This window comes from Cynara cardunculus (assembly GCF_001531365.2).
Source record: "Cynara cardunculus var. scolymus isolate 2C chromosome LG 12, CcrdV1, whole genome shotgun sequence".
Lineage (NCBI taxonomy): Eukaryota > Viridiplantae > Streptophyta > Magnoliopsida > Asterales > Asteraceae > Cynara > Cynara cardunculus.
In genome coordinates, this window is record NC_037539.1 from 9,658,950 (window position 1) to 9,674,980 (window position 16,031).

The 16,031-nt window shown below is 36.4% G+C and overlaps 1 protein-coding gene across 1 annotated transcript; it reads right to left on the bottom strand.

The window, feature by feature from the left end:
- Positions 1 to 3,942: 3,942 nt before the first annotated feature.
- On the bottom strand, positions 3,943 to 12,568 carry LOC112523280 (protease 2). The gene is made up of 12 exons (XM_025132808.1): positions 12,180 to 12,568; positions 10,619 to 10,782; positions 9,675 to 9,897; positions 9,446 to 9,590; positions 8,912 to 9,118; positions 8,698 to 8,832; positions 8,228 to 8,356; positions 7,002 to 7,342; positions 5,920 to 6,136; positions 5,404 to 5,597; positions 4,663 to 4,883; positions 3,943 to 4,397 (listed from the first exon to the last, which is right to left on the bottom strand). The coding sequence occupies exons 1-11, from the start codon at positions 12,566 to 12,568 to the stop codon at positions 4,670 to 4,672; spliced, it is 2,358 nt and encodes a 785-aa protein (XP_024988576.1). The 3' UTR covers positions 3,943 to 4,397; positions 4,663 to 4,669.
- Positions 12,569 to 16,031: the final 3,463 nt, after the last annotated feature.

Sequence of the window (16,031 nt, forward strand, 5' to 3'; positions counted from 1 at the left end):
CCGGATATGTATTAAGCCAGTTATAGTGATTTAAATAATTATTGTTTGTTTTTGTACAAAATAAAAGTCTGAAAGACATAAATTACGATTTTAACCCTAGTCAGCAAGCTTTAAAAGTTTTTTTTTTCCTTTCTTGTCCAAAATGCAATTAGAAAACTCTCCCCATGGGACCGGCTGGCACAACAGGGTGGTGCCTTACCGCACCGCGGGGGAATGCGCTACCATCAACAACATATTATAAAAACTAGTGTTTGACACCGTGCATAGCGCGGTGATCAAAACTCAATTTAAGAAAAAAAAAGTTAAAGTCTCGACTTGAGCGGGAGTGTAATGTGTCTGAAAACTCTGGATTGTTTTTATATTTATAACGTCCTTTCCAACACCGTAAATCATGAATTGGAGAATACTAACATCAAATGAAAGCACGTCATTAGGTCAACACTTTCATTCTATGTATATATAAGTGATATAATAGATACTTAAACTACATTTGTTATTATAAGTACTACAATAATCACAACCCTTGTTAAGAAAAAAAAATGTATCATCTGCATTCGTTTTGGACAAAAAAATTACCAATTGATTGGTTTTTATTTCAACCATTGTTATAGATTTCCAAGCTCCATCACGCTTTTATACATCCATCATCTTCTTATAGATTTCAAAGCTCCATCATGCTTTTATACACCCATCATCTTCTTATAGATTTCAAAGCTCCATCACGTGTTTATACATCAATTATCTTCTTCCAAACTATCATATTTCTATCAATGTGAAATGATGAAAGTCAACTTTATTTCAGATTTGAGGAAAAATCAAACCTCATGTTGCCAAGTCATCATCCTTGGTTTCACTTGTAGTTTTGTATTTTATAACTTTTACCATTTGATTGGTTTTGATTCCAACCATGGTTATAGATTTCAAAGAGGGTTATCCAAAATAAGACAACCCAATGAGGAAAACCCCATGAATTAACACAAAGACACCATCCATCTTTTTATGGTCGTCACTTTGTTCAAATATTTTAACTCTTCACCAATTTGGGACAACTAAAACTCAACCACAAATTCATCATATTTGAATATTTAATTCTCATGGTGTCACCTCTCTATCCTTAGGTTTTACAAAAAACTTTTCGGATGCATCTTGGTACATCTCATCCTAATGTGCATCAAAGGGTGGAGATTTATTCTTACGCTTTTCACCTTAACTCTCCCTCTCAACGGAACTCAACCCTTTAATCTACCCCTCATCGAGTATCCCTCTCAAGATTAAAAGGTATTGGGAACATTTAATTTTAAATGGAGGGAAGGGCTTGGCCTGGGAAAGGGAGAGTAGTCAAAAATGACAAATTGTAAATCTGTTGAAGTTTTTCTATATAGGTTCGAATCATGCCTCTCCCACTTGTTTGTTGTAGATTTTAGAGAAGAGAAAAGATATGTATTTGGTTCATTTTTCTTTTGTTATAATTCGTTTTTTTCTAATAGTGATTGTAGTAGTTCTGTTTTTATATTGAAAAATTTGGATCAACAATGCATGTTATAATGATTTTATGAAATTCGAAATTGTTCAACAGTTAAAACCTTGACTAATTGATAGTCGCATGATCTCGTAGGATAGTTTGAAGATTTATATTGGGCATGACAATACGATTTAAGAATTACAAACAGTAATAATTTACATTACACCACATTATTTAATAGTGTAGTTTTGTATTTCAAAATTTTCTATTTTTACAATTGTTCATGTAATTAAAAATATACATGTATTGATGTAAATAAAAAGGGTAATTGCATCAAAATGGAACCAACTTTCACCTAATTCTTATTTTGGGAAACCAACTTTCAAAATCGTTATTTTGGTCAACCAACTTGCACCTGATTCATATTTTGGGGAACCAACTTGCACCTGATTCTTAATTTGGGGAACCAACTTTCAAAATCGTCATTTTGTGGAACCAACTTGCACCTGATTCTTATTTTGGGGAACCAATTTGCAAAATAATTAGAGAAAAATAACTAAAATTCGTTTTTTTAATTCAGATATCAAATTGAACATTTAAAAAAAAATCCAATACCACAATAAAAATTGTTTTTTACTAATGCAAAAAAATCAATTTAATAGAAAAAATTAATTGATGCAATAAAAAATAAATATTAAATATCATATTCAAGATTTTTATATCTAACCAGTTGCATCAATTAATTTTTTTTTTATTAAATTGATTTTTTTTGCATTAGTAAAAAACAAATTTTATTGTGCTAATTTGGATTTTTTTTTTAAATGTTCAATTTAATATTTGAATTAAAAAAACGAAATTTGAAATGAAAAATAGATTTTATTGCATTAATTTTTGGAAAAAAAAAAAGAACTTTAGTTATTTTTCTATAATTATTTTGCAAGTTGGTTCCCCAAAATAGGAATCAGGTGCAAGTTTGTTCCCTAAAATGACGATTTTGAAAGCTGGTTCCCCAAAATAGGAATCAAATGCAATTTAATTCTCCAAAATGACGATTTTGAAAGTTGGTTCCATAAAATAGGAATTAGGTGAAAGTTGTTCCATTTTGGTGCAATTTTCCCTAAATAAAATTATATGTTGTTTTATATATTTGTGATTTCAAATTTTTTTTATAAAATAATGAAAATGAAGTTAAAAGATAAGAAAATAAAAGGGTTAGCAATTAATGTGTTAATTGTATATTAAAAATAAATCAAAATAATGAGAAAAAAGATAAATAATATAAAAAAAAACTCATTGAACAACTCTTTGTTTCTTCCTTTAATATATATATATATATTTTATTATTTCAAAACAATATTAATAACTCAAACATAAGATGAAATTTAATAAATGTGGATAAGACATTAAGGGGCTGTTTGGTAGGCTCTTAATGGTTACATTAAGAGCCAATCGCTGAATCGGTAAGAGGTTGCAAGTGTTTGGCAAAAAAAAAACCACATCTTAATGGTTACAAACACCTCTTAACCATTTTGCATCTGGTACCTCACTCAACCATTCAGATCCTTCTTTTTCCAATTTTACCCCCTTCCTCGTCGCTCACAGCTCCTCCCCCACCCTCTCCTTCCTCTCGTCGCCGGTTACCCTTCCCCCCATCTCCATCGTCGGCGACCTTCCACAGCTTCCATCGCCGGCGACCGTCCACAGCTTCCGTCGCCTTCACTGAGTTCACGTCGCCTTCCCAGCTTCCACCATCTCCGTCCCCGTCTTCGGTTGTCGCTCGACCGATGATAGCCTGTGAGACTCCACAGCTTCCATCGCCGACGACCTTCCACAGCTTCGATTAGGTTTTCGCCATCGCCCCTCGCCATCGCCGGTCACCTGTTGCCTTCACGAACTCGTCGCCCAGCGTTCGGGAGCCCCAAATTGGACCCAACGTACACACCCAGTTGAATCCAACCAGATTTTGGTTAGGGTTTTGGTTTTTTTTGTTTATGATTAATGAAGCAGATTGGCAATTGATGAAGCAGATTTTGGTTAGGGTTTTCGTTCTTGATTCTTGAATCGATGAAGCAGATTGGTTAGGGTTTTCGTTCTTGATTCTTGAATCGATGAAGCAGATTGGTTAGGGTTTTCGTTCTTGATTCTTGAATCGATAAAGCAGATTGGTTAATCGGCCCTAACACATTATCCAACTTCAACTTCAAAGAAAATGTGAATGAGGGTTAAAATGGTAATTTACTGTCATTCATATAACAATTACCAAACAACATTATTTCATTCAGCACTTAACCATTCTGGCCCTCTTAACCATTCTGACCACTTAACCATTCTGCACCAAACCATTCAGCAACTGCCAAACAGCCCCTAAGCAAACAACAACAAAACATTTGGCCAAAACACAATATATAAGGAAAAGAATTTGTATAAATAAACCAAAAAATAGGGGAAATATGGTAACTTTTGGGACCAAGGATCGGTTGAAATTGAATTGGTGAAGACAAACATTAGTTGGCTTAATGAATTAAGCCATGCGTCTAACATCAATCCGGAATAAACAAGTAAACCATAAACGAATTCAACTGTAAGTCCATTAAGCTCATTAAGCAAAACTAAAACCCCCCCTTCGGTTTACAATCACGTCTTCAACTCGTCACGAGCATGACTAACCTCTTTATATTTTGGTCGTAATGCCGAATGGCTACATTTCCTCATCAATTGTGAAAGGAGACCGAGTTAAACGACACTTCATTTGTGTCCATGCCAATCTATAAGCTTGACTTCGAACAGGGGACCTACGTTGCAGGTATCAAGCAACTAACGATCTTGAAGATCCAATGTCAGAGAGTGGGTTCCTCTACGAGAACAGTAAGAGCATCCGTAGTCATGGACCCGTATCCGCCACATAAGCTTTCTCCCTCCTATTCATTTCATAAACCTATAAATAAATAAAAAGAACAATTATGAACCGCTCTATAATTTTTAAATAGATCCCACAAGGGTGGTCGTTCAGTAGAGAAGATATTAGGGTCCCACATCAGCTAACTTGTACCATTTTTCCTCAGTATATGTTAAAACCTCCATTCACTCCTCAAAAGGCTCTTTTGAAAAGTAATCTAATAGGGTCCCACATATTCTCACAGAAGAACAATGGTGTTTCACCCTTTGTTTTTCAATGGAAGACACATATAAGTAGGACATACCTGATTTTTAGTTGGAATCCCTTTCGTTTGCATCTAACGGGTCCATAACCTTCATCAGAAAAGCATATTCGTAGGCCAGTTCCTCGCACTGCCCAGATCGCCCGCCTTCACCAAAATGGCCCCCGCTCATATTCGTCTTCAAGATGACCGAATGAGAACAATTTGAACATGTGGTTTCTCGTATTCTCGCCACATATTTAGCAGCTTCCCATACTCCAACTCTAAAATAGATACGAATTCAAAACAAGAGATTGGTTTTCCCGACCATCATAAACTAACCAGGATTTTTGCAAAAATGCCATAAAAATTAACACTATAGTTCGCGAGAATGAACAATTTTGGACCAAAAAATGTGTCGAGTATGATAAGAATCAAACAGGGTCGAAATAAGAAAACACGAAAACGACCAAATCACATGTGATTTGGCACTGAAATCATATGCGATTAGGGAACATGGTCAAATTCACATGAATCACATGTGATTTTACACGTGATTTTAGTGTAAAATCACATGTGATTTGGCCGTTCTCGTGTTCTGTTCTCATTTGAACCCAACTCTTGTTTATCTTCTGCATTATATTCCCCCAATTTGTCCAAAATCACTCGTCCTTGCACAATCGTAGGGTTCTTTTTGCATTTTCGGAAGAACAATAGTTAGTTTGCAACGAAAACAACGTAAGATGATTCAACAAATCACTCAATCTATTCATAATGAATAAAAATTCTCGTAAATAAGTGTACCTCGAGTCATGAAAAGATGCTGTGACAAGCATTGCAGGATAGCAAGTTCCTTGAGAGATATTATCATAAGGAGAATACTTCATAATCGAATGGAAGTACGATTTTATTTGAGGATTTCCAAATTCTTCATAATCTAGTACCGTGAGCGGGAGGCTCGGATCCAATAACGTATTACATATATCAAGAAACGGAACCTGGTGAAAACGTTCACATGTTACTTCCCCATACCAACGATTACAAAACCAAACCAAACAAACCCAATGAATCCCACACAAAAAGTGGAGTCAGAGGAGGGTAAGATGTATGCAACTTTTCCTCTACCCAAGGGGTAAAAAGGTGATTTCAATAAAGACCCCTGGCATGCAATCCATACCCACGATTACGTTATAAAAAGAAAACAATAACACGACCAAATTCTGCCCAACTGGGCTTCTCAAGTGGTTGAAGCAGGTTCTGAGTTCGAAATTAACGTTTATGGATTCCTATGTTATAAAAAGAAAGCATGAATGCCGTTACCTTCAGAATGGCAGCTCTGAATAACTTCGGATGCATATTAATGGCTGCGCCAACAAGAAGACCTCCGGCACTATGCCCAACAGCAGCAAGTTGGTCTTTATGGACATATCCCTCTTTTATTAGATAGTCTCCACATGAAACAAAATCATATATGGATTTCAATTTGTTCAATCCACTTCCACATTTATGCCATGATGGATCATCACCACCACCACCTCTGCACATATAAAAAACCTATTAAGTATAACCAAACCAAACCTGCTCAGTATGTCCCACTTTGGAAGTAGAGACGGGGGGTAAAGTGTACACAGACCTGACCCCTATCCAAAAAGAGTAAAGCATCTATTTCCATGAAGACCCCCAATTTGCAAAAAAAGTTTGCAGAAAGCTTTTAGTGGGTGGAACACCGAGTGCTCAATGAAGTTTGTCAAAAACAATTGGTAGAAATTGAAACACCCCATGTCACAACAAAACTTAAATACAACACTGGCACGTTAAAGCATCTCCAACAGATTCTCGAAAATAAAGAAAATGTGGATTTTGTTTTTATATTTTGCTCCAACAGATTCTCTATATTGTTCTCTACAGTAGAGAAAACTCCAAGTTTAGCGAATTCTCTAAAACTTTATGTGAGGAGAGAGAAATGAATTTTTTATTTGTTCCCACCAGTGAGATTAAATTATTATCATTATTTTGTATAAAGTTTTTTTAAAAAGTGTATTGGGATGATAAAATTATAATTTTTTTTAATAATATAATTAATGTTGAAATCTCTAAAATAGAGAATCTATAGGAGTTGCATGTAACTTTCTTAAGGGATTTTAACTTTTGGTTCTCTATTTTAGAAAAATTATAGAGAATCTGTTGGAGATGCTCTTATGCCTAGGTTTTTTTGAAGTATATAATATTTATATACAAACAAAACTCACACACACTCCCCTCACCTTTGGTGAGGCTTGAACCCTTGACCTCCAGGGAGGTTGGGAGGGAGGTTGGGATCTACTGGTAACACATATACTGCTAGGCAATGACCCTTTGGTGTATTGCACGTATGTTTCTAAAGAAAATATGGCCATGTATACCTAACATCTGCAAATGCAACCACCCAACCACGATCAAGCAAGCTCAGTCGCTCGGCACACCAATTTTTGTCCAAAGCTTCCCCATAGGATCCATAGCCATGTAAAATCCCGGGAGATTGGCCCATTTTATGTGCCTTATGGGAATACAATATTGTTAGAGGAACTATCGTACCATCCTCAGAAAGGACTTCCTTTCTTTCACAAAAATATGCATCGGAAATGTTCATCCATTCATGTGCTTCATTGTTGCGGGCTTGGGAAGAAATTCCCAATACCTCCTCTTGATGCACAATGGAGAACGATCTTCTGGACATGTCATAGTCAACAATTAAATCCGGCATCTGCGGTTAAAAACATGTATTATGAAAAAAGTTTTAACACCAAGCACCCGTTAGAATCAAAATCAATATTTTTTGTTAGTTGGATAGAAAATATAATCGGAACCATTCAACATCTTAAATTGTGTCGGGCTGCAAAGTTCTATGATTTCTTTTGGTAACCATGGGTGTTCGGGCCAGCTTGCACGCGCCTCGACTAATCACATGGGTCCCTGAAAATAATAGCCAGGAAAATCCCAATGGCCCTACGGAGGCTCAAACTGGCAACCAAGGAGCCCAAGGTCTGCCTTTATTTGCCAATTGAGTTGGCCCTTAAGATTATACATATTCTTAAAATTTGTTGATTATAGTTGATGTAATGGCATTATTTGTTCTGGTACATCATAATGATTTGATTATTAGTGTATATAAGAAAGATTCAATATTTAATTTATATCAATTATGAAAGTGTCACCAAAGGGCCTTTGGCTTAGTGGTATCGTAGTCCTTGGCCTCCTAGGAGGTCAGGGGTTCAAACCTCACGAAAGGTGAAGAGGGTGTGTGGGCTTATTAGTTGCATTTGCCATATATATAAATATTATATACTTCAAAAAAGAAAATTACGAAAGTGTCGTTAAGGGCTACCGGTACTCACCAACTAAAAGTATGGACACCCAAAGACTGACATTTCAAGATAGATAATTCTAATAACAAGAAACCAAACCAATCCCTGACTCATAAGTGTGGTCTGGGGATGTATGCACACTTGACCTCTCCTCCAAAGAGTTAGGCGGTTAAAACCAAAAAGACCCTCAACCTTTAATATGGAGCACTCCAATAACAAGAAGAAACTACAAAAACAATTTAAATGATTGAGTGAAAAAGGAAATTTTGGGTTAGAAATTATACCACCGGAGATGAAAGCACCACTCTGTATACCGAGTTTGTGAAGTCATGGTTCGATCCTGGAACAACGCTACATGAGTTTGATGGCATAGGGAAATACCATGGATCAAGATCATCAATCTCCAGTTCTTTCTGTAATTAGAAAATGAGAACATGCTCATTTCCAGTAACTTCAAAATTTGGTACTTCCTTCGTCCCAAAATAAATGTCCACAATGAAAAGGACACACAGTTTTAGAAACATATTATTATTACACTTTTAAATTAACTAAAGGTCAAATTTACCCTTGATAATAAAGAGAGTAATGAATTTCTCTATCTCTAATTAAGAATAAAAATTGGAAAGTAGGCACTTACTTTTGAAAGTGGACACTTATTTTCAGACAAACTAAAATATAAATGTTGACACTTATTATGGGACAGAGAGAAGAATACAATGGTTCAACATAGTACAACGGAGGGCATCTCATATACCTCATCGCTGGGTTGAATGGGCATTTTGATGGAACAAATTATCGGGGAATTTTTTCCGTTGAGGTAAAGCACCAGATGCTCATCGAAAACGTCCATATCTTGTATGCCAGTACCTTTCTTTGGTGTAATTATTTTCTAAGACAAAAGAATTCGATTCAACATAATCTTTAGAACAAATAAAGGTACCATAAAGGAAACATCATTAGAAAAACACCTGCCAATTAGTCAGCTTAGCACCCTCAACATGGCATCGAGCCAAGTAATAGTTTCCGTCTAATAATTCCTTTCCATTGCATAGATGCGAGTTTGTTAGAATATAAAAGAATCCTTTATGATGCTCCAAGAAGAATTGTACGCCAGAAACACGATCATGAATTTTTCGAAAGCCGTCTTTTGGGTTATTTGAATCTACTACGTACACCTGTAACGTAACCATCAAGATTTAAAATAACCCACGAGTTTTTCTCCAGAAAAACAAAAGTATGTAAGGGTGTATTTGGTACATGGATAGGACTGTACATGACTGTCGAGAGTTAGGTAGGGACGTGAAAGAATTCTGGAAGGTTTTATGATTTTAATTTGACATGGGTAGTTTAGTAATTTATCAATCTTGTCCCATCTCCCTGATTTTTGTTCCACTTTTTTTTAATGTCGTGCCAAATGTGAGACAACAAGTTTTTTGTACCGTCCTGTCCCAAGTATCAAAGTATCAAACGCACCCTAAATATCCCGTGATATAGATACGTTCCTCAGATGAAGTCCTCGAGTTCGAATTCACAGTAATGAATTTTCCATCCTTTGTGCTCGTGATGTCCACACAAAATCTTGAATCCTTTTCTGTATATACAATGACATCACTAACAGGATCTGATCCCAGCGTTGTGTATTGTACTCTGTCCATTTTAAGAGGAATCTGTAATTTTTTTGTAAAGATGACACTTGAAATCGAACAAGATAGTTGTGTTTATGAAGCTTACCTATATGGTCGTTGACTTTGATCACATAACGTATAAAACAATGTACGACTATCTTGAGCCCAAGCCAAGCTAACGACATCTTCAGTCCTTATCGTTGTTATATTGCACCCACGTTGGAGATCCTTAACTTGAAGAAGAAAGCGTTCTTTTCCAGTCAAGTCAACAGTGTAAGCAAGAAAATGGTGGTCAGGTGATACTCTACACGTACCCACGTGAACATACCCTGCACATAACAAAGTAACCAAAAAACCAAATGACGTAAAACTGAAGATAAGTAATATTCCCTCCGTCCCAAAATAAGTGTCCACAATGAAAATGCACAGTTTTGAAAAAGTGTAATTATTACATTTTTAATGAACTGAGTTTTGCCCTTAGTACCAAAGGGAGTAATTAATTTCTTCATCTCGTAATTAAGGGTAGAATGGGAAAAGGCGCAAGTTTTTGCTTTAAATAAGGGTAGAATGAAATTATTTCTCTAAATATCGAAAGGCGCAAGTTTTTGCTTTACATCTTGATTATGCTATGTTAGGATTGCTAATCACACATGCATAATACTCCCTCTGTCCCAAAATAAATGTCCACAATGAAAACGGTACACCGTTTTAGAAACATGTGATTATTACTCTTCTTAATTAACTAAATGACAATTTTACCCTTAAAAATAGTGGGAGTAATACCAAAGGGTCATTGGCCCCATGGTACCAGGATTACCCAAAAATCCTAGCCTCCTTGGAGGTCAAGGGCTCAAGCCTCATCAAACGTGAGGAGTGTGTGTGAGTATTTGTTGTATATATATATTATATACTCAAAAAATAGAGAGAAAAATGAATTTCTTCATCTCATAATTAAGGGTAGAAACGGAAAGTAGGTTATTGAGCACAATGTGACTTGTTGAGAGCTCAAAATGTGCATGCCAAAATCAAATAGTCCACGATTTTACTTACCATATTCTTTTGCAATTTCATTCCAATCGAGTAATATTTCTTCATTTACAATTCTTCTTCTTGCATGGTTGGCCATATACTTCAACCAGTTTGGACTTTCAACAGCCAATTTCCGACATAAAACAGGATATTCTTTTCTCTCCGGTATATACTGATAATACAACCTAATTGATCCCATAAGCGAAAAATCAAATCATTATGTCAAAACAACGATTGCTAAAATAGAAACAAATGATTCAACAGCCAGTGCTGTATAAATTGGACCATATCAACTTCAACAGCCAGTCTGCACACAACTGCATAAAATAGAAACACATGATTCAAGTTTATTGCATAAAACATCCACAAATAGAAACGAAAAACCGAAATTCAAGAATATTCGTGTAGCTTGCATGTCTTTCCTATACATGATGTATCTTCCCGTTTGGTTACACATAATCTAGCTTTTTGAAAAACTGCTTCAAGTAGCGTTTCAATAAGCTCAATGGGCTTTCTTCCAATTTTACCCCTTATTTTTTCCCAATTAAATTTTCAAACATTGCCATCTAGTTTATACCGTCCCTAGTTTATCGGCCAGTTTTTTTTACCAAACATCACTAGTTTATGAGCTAGCTTGTTAGCTAACAACTAACTTTTCAACCGTTTCAGCTAGAAGGCAAGTTCAATTAGGAACCGGAGGACCGCCACGACATGACACGTGGCATATTCATCAAGAATATGAACGTGTTATTCATCATGAATGTTGTAACATATGCATCATGAATGTGTGATTCATGATGAATATTCATCCTGAAGAGGAAGGCGTGCGCGGTGTGTGGTTCCTGGGTTTCTAATCAGTCTTGGGTTCCTAACAAAACTTCCCTCACCAACTATTTTGACAGACATAGGCTTCGACTCCCGAAAGTTTAAAATATAGCTATTTTGGCTCTGTAGGGAGTACTACCAAGAGGTGCAACAAAACAAATTCTAGTGAACTCATTTTTATGATATGAATCTACTTCTGCAACAAAGGCATCGTATATGACCATATAAATATTCCCCAGAAGTGCAAATATTTTAGCAAAAGGTTCCGCAACCTCAACCGGCTCCACATGGATCACGCCACTTAGGAACCACATGTGAGGTGACATTTCAGTGACTCAGTGGCCGCGGCTAGCAAAGGGGTTCAAGCCTGCCTCCCTCATGATTCGAACTTAAACATGTTGTATATTTGAGCAAAGTAGTTCCGCCCCTGAGCTACAAACACCCCCAGGACCCAGGTGTGCAAATATGTGTGATCCCTTTCAATCCCCCTTTACAATTACAAGTAGAAATCAAATATCAAAGCCAAAATGCATAAAATTTGACTCTCGACATCAAAAATCCAAATACATTATTCAGTTATTCATGTCAAACTTGATAAGTCCTCTACACTTCATAACAAATATCGCCACCTACAACTTATTGGTTTCAATATAGAACAATGTATCACAATTGAACTCAAAAATCGATGAGTAATCACCTCCAAAATCAAAATAAGATGATTTAGCGGCAAGCGAATAAAACAAAATATAGATCGTACCAGGGACCCCATCGTTCAGGTGGGGTGGAAATTTGATTAGGCAATCGACTAATCATCTCGGAATACAGAATGTTCTGCTGGTTGTGGGTATCGGCCATGAACGATTCCGAGTAAGAGTTCTCATGGCGAAGGTAGTTAATGAAATCAGGGTGATGGGTGTTAGACATCCAGTGATATGGATCTTGCCAAGAAACCCCATGAATTGAGACTTCGAATGGCACTTTTTTAGCTACTGGTGGTGATTGTGATGATGGTAGCGGTGGCGGTGGCGGGTGTTTTCCGTGGCAGAGTGAAGATAAAAAGTAAGTGTGTAAGTTGTTAACAGGGTAAGTAAGGGGAAGTAAATTCTTGGTTTCTCTGATTGATCTCAAGAAGATGAAAGAAGCCATGAAAATGGTGAGAGCGAAGTCTGCAATAGGCAACCAAGTTCATGTGTTCCGAGTGAGGGAAGCCACTTAAATTACAATTTGGTACCTAAAATTTTGTGGGTATGCAAATTAAGTAAAGTTTACCAAATGCTTATCCGAGTAAATGTCTACCAAGTTACGTTACCTTTTTGGATGAATATGGTAAGAACCAAAAATCTTACATGGTAAAAACTAGACAATAACCAAGAGTCTTATCCGGTAAGTAAGTGCAACGACTCTTACACGGTAAGCGTTTACCGGGTAAATTGTTGCATGCAATGTCGTTTTGGTGGACTAAAATCTTACCGCATAAGTAAATAATAGTGTTAATTTTACCTATAAACACTTACCGAGTAAGTATCCAGTAAACGGCCCCTTAGTGACAAAACTTTCAACAATAAGTTGGGGTTTGCTCAAAATTGGGGTTAAGTTAGTAGGGTAGGCGTTTGGCACGTGGATAGGATCGGGTCGGACATAACAAGAAAACTGTGTGGTTTTAAAGATACTACCCACGTTTTGTATCACACAACACCGTATAATTCAAATTCGTCGCACTAAAATCAAGGTTGTAAATGGCATGAGACGTGGCATGATGACGAGACCAAACAATAAGCCACAACGAGGCTATGACATTATTCAATACGTAATTTATGGTGGCAAATCTGCATATCATATATCATAATATATATATGAAAAAAATATGTGGTCTGTACCATTACTCAATGAGTAAATGATAATAAACAGGTTAAATTATGTTATAAATTAAAAATTAGCAAATAAGACATTCAAAACGTAAGGAAAAATCAAATGTCGTGGTACAAAAACCATGCATTAAGCCATGGCATGTCACATGCTTAACATGTTGTGAGACACAAGTATTGAGTCACGACATGCCATGGCAGCTGTTGCGCAAGCCTCTATGGTTTAGAACCCTTGCAATATGATTTTATGGTTTGTGCTTTTTAGACTGCACCGTATGGTTTAAATTACTCGGATCATGATTTAACATGTATTATATATTAATTTTTATTAGTAGTTATATATATATATATATATATATATATATATATATATATTATTTTGCCATTTGAAACATGTGCAAAATATCTGGACACTGAACACACCTATACATTCATCTGGAAATACATATATACATACATATGTTGGTCTATCATTGGTAACACATATCTATCCATATAGAGATGTATATCGCCACCAAACCGAGCCCATTTACACAATGGTTGGTCCTATAAACCAAATTAGGCATTGTTGAATCCAGAAAGCCCTATAAATCAATATTTTTTATTCGGGTAAAAGAAGACCAGATTTTAAATCATATGATAAATAGTTAAAGAGCTAACTATGCCTTGGTCCTTGTGGCATGTCAGAAATTATGGATTTCATCCATATGGTTCATTTATTACATTAGCAGTGACTATGGTTTGCAAATTATTACAAATTTGGTCCATCAACGTAACGGTCGTTAGTGGAGGTTGTTAAGTCCCCTTATATGAAGGCATTTTGGTTGTTTACCTTTTTTTATTAAATGAATATTAATGTACACATGCTTAACGAATGTGTACAACTCTACTTTTTATTCTGGGGGTCATACCAGTGGGAAGGACAAAGAATTCTATGAAGTTTTTAAGATCTTCACTTTTGAGTTCATAATGAATGAAATGAACCCTCGGGACCCCGTAAGGGAAGGACTACATGGTCATTCCTCGATTCTCGATGGCCGGGCTGACAGGTTTGGCGCCAAAAAGTGAGAGAACCTGCTACACATCTTATCGAGGGACGGGGCTCGAGAGGATGGCCATTATAGCCTTTCCTAAATTGCAGGTTTTGTTTGACGGCTTATGCGTAAGGCAATATCCACTAATGAGCGGAAAAAGGGGTTAAAGGAAGGGACACATCTTGATAGGGCAACAACCAACCCAGCCCATAAAGGCCATGCGGACTTGACTTCATCCCCATCTGGCTGACTGTTTTAGTTTGATTGCAGCTAGCGCGCTTGACTAAGAAGATAGAAAGGGCTTTTCTCGCATGGTTAGTAAAGTCAAGTTTTTGGCCTTATCTTGCAGGTGTATCACCCTTTCCTCTATCAACTACCATCTGAAACGCGGATAATAGATTTTTGGCCAAAATCAGTCCCGCTCTCCTCCTCTTCTTTATCATTTCAATAAAAGCTTGCTTAAAATCTCAAACCTTGGCCTGATTTTTATCGGAGTACCTTCAATCACTACAACCTCTTCTAAATTAGTTATACGTTTTTTCGGAATCAGAGAAACAATGACAGGTGCCGAGCCCGACAAATAACAAAATCATACTTACCTTAAATTACAACCTAAATTGTAATAGTGGTAAGTAGGGTCGAATCCACAGGGATTGGACGTGAACTTGTCAAACTTCTACACTTTGGGTAAAAGGTCGGGGGTCAGATTGAAATACTAGACTAAGCATACAAATAATTAAAGACGATAAATAATTAAAATAAAGCCTCCAACAATGAATTATAATCCAATTAAAGTTGAGACTTGTGTATCATTGACTTCCCAAACACATTCTCTCGATCGATTCTAGACCAGCCATAAGTGCCGATATGCATGGTACACTCTGTTTATCCTTATGATTAGACTATCATGAGAAGCTCAATGACAAGTGATAAGTGTTAATTTATTAACCTTATTACATCATTTTCTTAACCATTTTCCGCTGTTTTATTTGCCCATTAGTGTCCTAATTGAGTCTTTTTATATCTTTTTCATATGATAGTAGTTATATTATATATCTAATGTTAATCCCCTGTTTTTGCAGGTTTTTGAGCATTTCTGGGCCCGGTCCTGCAGCAGTCCTATAGGACCTGTCCGAGAGCTGGAAACTGCTTGGGCCGTGGAATCATGGGCTAATTCAAGAGCAAGGCTTGGTCAACGCCCATGGGCTTAGTCAAGGCCCAGCTTGGAGAGGCTTTTTGTCTTATTAGTTGGCATCCACTTTGGGGACCTTGCTTGGACTATAAATACAAGCCTTAGGCTTTGTTTTAAAAAACTTTTTTGGTAACCAACTCTCTAATTCACAAATACTTTTAGGAGATTTATGTATAATCTTTTGTAAGTTGCTCCCAAGAATATTCCTTTCGGTTCGAAGCCTTCGGTTCTCGTTAACTTTTCACGATTCGATCTTTGTAGTTTTAATTTCTTTCTYAASKTTTATTTTAARWACTCATCTTTCAATCTTCATCTCGTTTCTCGTTTCAAGTTATATTACGTTTTATCGTTTATAAATTACGTAATCTAGATAAAATCGCGTTTTCAAGTTTACAAGTAACCTTACGGATTTTTGTAACGTAACTTGTTTTACAAGTTACGTTACTTGACTTGCAAGTTTTCCTTCACGTTTCCCAAGGTTTTCATCATCATCCATCATCCATCCATCATCATCCATC